A 7,277-nucleotide genomic window follows, 5' to 3' on the forward strand; every position below is an offset into this window, starting at 1 on the left:
ATATCAGTTGATCGTTGACTTTAAAAAACCATGAATCTAAAAAAATCATAAATTTTTTAAAAATCACGAATATTTAAAAGTTCAAAATTTTAAAATAAGTTTACTAATGTAAAAAAAATCATTTTTTTAGAACTGTGTGAAAAAGTTCGTAAATTTGATAGGGGGAGTTTGGGCTTACTAATTTTTTGTTGCAACTGGCCTAGTGCAGGGCCGAATGTGTCACAAAAATTCTGCAGAAAATCTATACGATCGGGATCCGAGATCGGCGTAACGCGACTACGCGAGTGGCACCGAGCCCATTTACGCCATCCATCTCCGGACCAAGCGCTCCACAGCCGCCCATAATTTTGTCACAATATCCTCCCGCGCCGCGCGTCTGCGCGGGCACCACAAACCAGAAGAAGAAATGGCAGCGGGCCCCACGCCATCCACAGCCGCGTCCTTCCGGCCGCCCCTGCCGCCTCCGCCGCCGTGCTTCGACTACCGGTCCGCGTCGCTCGCCGATACGCGTGCCAGCGCCGCCACCGCGGACCCCGCGCTGGCTGGGTTGGTCGAGTCCGGTGCACTGGTACGCGTCCCGCGGCGGCGGTTCGGGCCGGTGCCGGCGTGGCGGCCGCCGGATTTCGCTGAGCCCGAGGACGTGTGGATCCTCGGGACCTCGCACCTCTCCGCGGAGTCTGCCGACGAGGTCGAGCGCGTGCTCCGTGCCGTCCACCCCGACAACGTCGTCGTCGAACTCTGCCGGAGCAGGCATGATCCAGTATCCCGACCGACCGTATCATCACCGTTTCTCTCTTCGAAATCTGAGCGGTGCCTTTGCAGTGCCCTTACTGCAGAGCCGGGATCATGTACGCTTCCGACGACGCCTCCGGCGAGCCGCTGTTGAAATCCAACATGTTTTCGCTCGGCGGCGCCAAGTTCTTGGGAGCCGTCAACCGGAGCATCAACCTGGGTACTATGTGCTACCTCAGGTTCCTCGAACAAATGGAACGCTGCTGATTTCATTGCCATCTTTTTGCGACGGTGCAGGTGGACAGAGTGCTCTTGCTCTGCGTTTGCTCCTGGCTGTTTTTTCTTCCAAGATTTCTTCTGGCGCGAACCGGCCGTTTGGGGAGGAGGTACTCTGTTTGCTCATGTCAGTCTTTCACATATTGTTATGGAACGACTCAGAACCTCGAATTGTTTTGTTATCAAATCTTCATGCAGTTCCGAGCAGCTAGGAGGGTGTCTGAAGATATTGGCGCTCAGCTCGTTCTTGGGGATCGCCCTATTGAAATAACTGTATGTGGACATCTGCAACTAAGCAAGCTGATCATATGCTAGTTACATGTGATGTGTCACTGATGGTGTCACATTTTGTTCTTGTAGCTTGAACGAGCTTTGAAATCCCTCAGCTGGGATGAAAAGACTAAACTCGTAATCTCATTATTCCGTGGAATCACTTCAACCACCGATATGCCGGTAAATGCTACTACCTGTGTTGCTCCAGTTTCCAGTCTTCCTGTTAATCAATTAGCCAAAGTACCATTTTTTGCAGTTACCGTCTTAGTCTTACTGACATGCATGCATGTCTGGCTGCTAACTATCAGCAGGATGAGAAAGCTGCGGTTAGCCCGTACGAGTTGTACGAGAAGCTTAGCAGCTCATATCCTTCGCTGCTGCAGCCTCTCATACATGAGCGCGACATGGTACGATATGGCTTCTCCGCAACTTTCATCTGAAAATTCCAACCTACTTCATACTTCATCTGAAAACAAACCAGCATTGTCTATGAAGCATGAACTAGATGTTTTTTTTCTTTTGCATGTTTGCTTCTCAGTACATGGCTTGGTCCCTAAAGAGGAGCAAGGCCGTGAACAAGAGCAAGACGGTGGTTGGGGTCATCGGGAAGGGGCATATGAACGGCGTGGTGTACGCGCTGATCTCTGACCAGGGGGACCTGAGGTTCCGCGACCTCGTCGGCAGGGAATCGTCGGAGACCTGGGCTAGCTCCGTTGTCAAGGGCCTGGTCAGGGATACGGTGATAGGGCTCGTCCTCTGGGCTCTGTACGAACTGCTGCAGGCTGCCGCCCTACATATAACGTTGTAGCTGAAGTCCATTTTTACTGGCAAAGACTGACATTTGTAACCGTGCACGCTCTTTGTAACGTCCATGCAGCTTGAGATTGTAAAGTCAAGTGAAGTACTCCCTATGTAAACTTTTATAAGACGTTTAAGGGATTTCCGACAGCCCCAATTTTATGTGTAAAAGGACATTTCAGTCCTCAGTTTCGAATTTGAAATCGCCCATTCCCCAGCGTCTTCCTTGCCGCGCGCCCCAGCTTCTTCCTCGCCGTGGCCACGCCAGCACATCTTCCGCGTCAGCATGTCGCCGCGCCAACTAGACTGTGTGAAGTACCTGGTGTTGTCCTTTTTTTTTGAGAGAGAGAAGTACCTGTTGTTGTCTGTGAGCAAAGCCCACTAACGTTTCATTTTCGGCGTTTGGCTCATAACAGGCCACTTACGTCTGTCCACTTGCGTCTTTCGACTGAGCAAACAGAAGCCCATTTCCCCCTCGATTTAAAAAAAATGCCCATTCACATAGACACGAATTAACCAGGACATTCCAAATCCGAAAATGCTCAGAGCCTAATGGGAAGAACTGGCGTTTGATCTGCAGGACAGATTAGCATGTCAGGACTATGTTAAGATGATGGTGACTCTATGGGCAATCTGGAAGGCGCGCAGAGATATAATTCACGAAAATATTTTTCAATCGCCGCTTGCGACCTGTAGATTCATCATGAAATTTATTCAAGAGCATGCCGTAAGGGATGTACCCAAAACATACCGGTGCCAAGACGTGGGACTGCATGGATCCCCCCTCCCGGGGGTGTTGTGAAAGGAAATGCTGATGGAGTTCCGTCGGTTAGGAAAGGGAAGAGTTCAGCTGCTGCTATTTTTTGCTCAGAAGAAGGACTGTTTTTGGGTGCATCAGTTCTGGCCTTGGTTGGAGTGATGGAACCATCTACTATTGAAGCGATAGCGTGTAGAGAAGCGTTATGCTTAAGTAAAGATGCATGTTTTAATTCTATGACCATTGCTTCGGATTGTTCTGGTGTAGTAAAAGCCTACAGGAAGAATCCCTTGGTGAAAACATAATGATCACTAAAGAGGTTACAGATATGCAGGAGTCCATGACTAGGATTGTTTTCAAGTTTGAGGGTAGATCATCAAATGGGGATGCCCATAGTATTGCTAGTGTGATGCAAGACGTGGACTGGATCATCAAGACTGCTGCCCTATGTGCAGCCAAGAAGAGGAGAGCATAAACCACGTTCTACTTCAGTGTGTTGTCGCACGGGAAGTGTGGACGACGATCTGCCATCCCTTGCGCAAGCCGGAGTGGATACCTACTGTGATTGAAAGCCTCGGGGCATGGTGTCAAGGCAAGGGAGGAAGAAGGCATGCCGAGAGAGATGCAAATGCAATCATCATTCTAGGGCTATGGCAGATATGGAAGCATCGCAACTCCATCGTTTTTGACGGAGCCACACCTTCGAAGAACAGGATCATTCAAGCAGTTGTCCGAGAGGGCCATATATGGAAGCAAGCGGGCATACTATGAGGAGATATGGACGCCTTCTTTGCAGAGGTGGAGGAGTGGGCAGTGGAGCGTAGGTAGACATAGGAGAGGGAGGTGGAGGGTGGAGTTAGTGTACAGTGTATATATATATGTAATCTGTAACGCTAATGTGGACAGGCTCTTTACCCCGATCCCTTCTTTATAATATAGTACGCACACTCGTGTGTATTCGAGAAAAAATAGTATTGCTAGTAATCGCTTCATTTAGTGCTAAGTCGCTATGTTTTGTTCCTAGAGCCCCCTGGCTATGTAAAATCTTCTTTATGTCTGATTAATAAAGTCCGGTTGTTATGCTAAAAAAAGTCTATTTTAAATTCTGCCATTATAACGTGGAACAGTAGTGTAGGAACAAGGAAGTACTCCCTCCGTCTCAGTTTATAAGTCCTACGCGTATATCTAGGTTGCCAATTTTATCACCCTAATATAAACTATATAACATAAAAAATATACCTTTTGAAAATAGAACATCTGAAGTTTATATTGATATATTTTTTGTAATATATGACTTGTATTAGGTTGATCAAATTGTCGACCTAGGGGTACGCGCACGCCCTGTAAACTGAGAGAGAGGAAGTAATTGCATAGGAGCTCCTAAGTGCTCCACACACCCACATCAAGACAGTTTACACACATCGAGATTATAAACGTATGTTGTATCTTTTTTCTTCCGAAAAGGAGGATTACCCTCGGCCTCTGTACCAGCATGATGCACACAATCATCTTTATTAGTTATTCACGAGAGCCTGGCAAAACAAATACAAGGATCAACCCAAAGCCATATTCTAGGCGGACTAAGTCGCTACACCTACAAGTATATAGATGTGCTCTGTCCGCATAACAGACACAATCTAATCCAGTGCCCTTAAGACCATCCGGTCTAGACATTCCATAACGTGCACCGCCTGCGCACGCTTCAGGACGATCCGCCGTCGCCATCTTCCGCCATCCTATGAGGACATGACAACCATTGATACAACCCCGTCCATCAAAGTAGAAATCATAGTAATTTGTGTCAAATAAATACAGTGCCAGGTGAATGCTAACTTAAGTTCATACTATAATCTTGAACGCATGGCTGCACTTTCATCTGCTTTGTTGTTTGTTGAACTCAGGTGCAATATCAAAGAAGGCCAGGCACATTTTAGTCCCTGCAAAACAATGTTTTATGGAGAAGAAACAAAGTTAGGAGTTCATGAATAAATAAGTTATCTGCTGAATAAACATTGTTCCAATTCTGATGAAACAATGTTTTGGACGAGTTTGTATATCCCAACTTGCGGAAGGTTTCTAGAACTCGAGTTTGCCGCTGAAGGAAACATTGTTCGACTCCAGTGAACAATGTTTGGTCGTGAACTGCCAACCACCTCCAACGAGAGTTTTTCAGAAGCTACCTCATTAGGTTTCAAAGCCATTTAGTCAAACCAAAGCTGGTTCTCTTTCACACCTAAGCTAGTTCCAAAACTAGTTTGATTTTACACCTATCCAGGGGGATTGTCTAAATAGTTTAGCTCTTTCCTTCATTGGGAACTTTTGCCATTTCTATCAAAGACCAAAGATATAGACTCCTCCTGAGATTGGAGAGCTCTTGTTATCTTTATTCTGGTGATTCCTTGAGAAATTGCTCCTAATTCGTGCTCCACGACTAGATCGTGTTGTGTGGGTTAGAGCTCATGGTTTCCCCATGTGGATTGCACTTATCCCGTGCTCCACAACTTGAGCGTGGTTGTGTGGGATAGTATTGCGGGTTGGGGATCAGCGAATATTCAGATTGCAGGCTTCGGCGAGAATCCTCCTCGTCGGGTCATAATCTCTTATTTTCTGTTTTTCAGCTGCTTGCAGCTAGTTATCCATCCATTATCGAGCCTACCCCATGAAGATCGGACCTCCCCTTGTACACCCTCTTCTCTGAAGATGTTGTCGCATCATCTGGTATCAGAGCAAGGTTTACGCGGTAGGACCTATATCTTTGTTGCTAGATCTATCCTTTTTAGTTTGATTTTTCCCTGTCCTAAAGTCCAAAGCTAGAAAAGTAAAAAAAATTCCAAGCCTTTGTTTGCCGAGATCTAGTTGTTTGCTTTCCTCTTTGTGTTTGCACCAAGTTCTATCCGAAGTTGCTGTTCTTTTTCTTTGAGTCTTGTTGTTGGATCTTTTGTGTTGCAAAAAAAGCAAAAAAAGAGAGAAAAAAAGAGCAAAAAAAGGAGAATAAAAAGGAAAAAAAGAGAAGAGAAAGTGTTGAGCAAGTGTGAGATCATATTCAATTGGGTGAGAAATTTTAGAAGTGTTAGTGGCAAGTGTTGCAACTCAAACGCGGTGCAAGGATATACAATTTTTTATTATTCATTTGCTTTGCATCGATTGGATCTCAACACTAGCCCTCCTCATTTTACCCCACCAAGATCCACCCAAAAACCGTCAGCTTCTTCCCTTTCATTCGCCCGTCCACTCCTAATTTTCTACCACTGCACAGCCGCTAAGGAATCATTACACGCTCCAATTCGAGTGTACATGGAGGAAATATTATGGAAGAAGAGTTCCCAAATACTCAAGCTGCACTGGGTGATGCGATTGAAGAAAGTATAGCTGTAGTTTTGCAAAGGACGTTTGGGGGTCGTCTTCCTATTGTGGGCAATGGGGATCAACACCAACACAGCCCCGCTGCCTCACTGGTCGCCGACAATCGACGATGTCGTGGCAACGAAGATCACCACAATGGTCGTGGAAGAGCTGCAGGTGGCCATGTTGATGGTGCCCCTGCTGTTGGTGTTGAACGGAGGCGTGGCGACTTTGCTGGCCCCTGTGAGGGTTGGACGCATGGAGGAGAAGATTGCGGCCGAGGCCATGACCCCCGCAGGCTTTCCGCTAATCACCAGCGACGAGCTGCACATGATAGTGATGACATCTCCCATGAAGATCTCGCCGAGGATGGTGACGAAAATGAAGGCATGGCGGACTATGAACCCTACGCCCCGCCTCATCGTGGTGTTCTTTTTGGTCGCAATGGTCATCATTATGACCATCATGATCAAGATGACCGTGACAACCAAGCGAGAGTGAAGCAACATGTGCCATCATTCACGGGAAAAAGAGGATCCAGATGCATATATTGAGTGGGAGGAGAAGTGTGATCAAATCTTTCGCATCCATGTTTTTTCTGAAGCCAAGAGAGTTTATCTTGTTGTTATGAAGTTCTCTGGTTATGCTCTTACATGGTGGAATCAGCTGGAAGACGATCGATTGATGTCGGGCAATAATTATATCCGCAGGTGCACTTTGATGAAGCAAGTCATGAGGCGTTGTTTTGTTCCATCATACTATGCGATGAAGTTGTACAAGAAGTTACAGAGGTTTATCCAAGGTTCTCGCACTGTCAAGGAGTACTATAATGAGATGGAGAAGCTGTTGATCTGGACAAAACCCCAAGAGAGTGATGAAGCAAAGATAAAGACATTGTTACATGAGCTGAATGATAAGATATCTGATTATGTGGAGGTGTTTCCTTATGATATAATATCTGATGTTGTACGTTGAGCTATGAGAATGGAGAAGAAGAACATGTGTAATGGTCGATCCCGGAATTTCCAAGATTTCCCTACTACTCCTTCAGGGTAGCAACCACACCCTTCATCCTCGATGGTGTCTTCACTAACAATTC

General features: G+C 46.3%; 1 protein-coding gene across 2 annotated transcripts; it reads left to right on the top strand.

Moving 5' to 3' along the window:
* The first annotated feature begins 317 nt into the window (after positions 1-317).
* On the top strand, positions 318-2,236 carry LOC123160778 (traB domain-containing protein). Of its 2 annotated transcripts, none has more exons than XM_044578615.1 (7): positions 318-750; positions 837-952; positions 1,030-1,118; positions 1,207-1,281; positions 1,369-1,461; positions 1,593-1,688; positions 1,820-2,236. In XM_044578615.1, the coding sequence occupies exons 1-7, from the start codon at positions 407-409 to the stop codon at positions 2,087-2,089; spliced, it is 1,083 nt and encodes a 360-aa protein (XP_044434550.1). In that variant the 5' UTR covers positions 318-406; the 3' UTR covers positions 2,090-2,236. The 2 variants fall into 2 exon arrangements, with proteins under 2 accessions (XP_044434550.1, XP_044434549.1); XM_044578614.1 differs by having other exon boundaries at positions 320-750; positions 1,590-1,688.
* The last annotated feature ends 5,041 nt before the right edge of the window (positions 2,237-7,277 follow it).

The sequence above is a fragment of the Triticum aestivum genome, chromosome 7B, assembly GCF_018294505.1.
Source record: "Triticum aestivum cultivar Chinese Spring chromosome 7B, IWGSC CS RefSeq v2.1, whole genome shotgun sequence".
NCBI lineage: Eukaryota > Viridiplantae > Streptophyta > Magnoliopsida > Poales > Poaceae > Triticum > Triticum aestivum.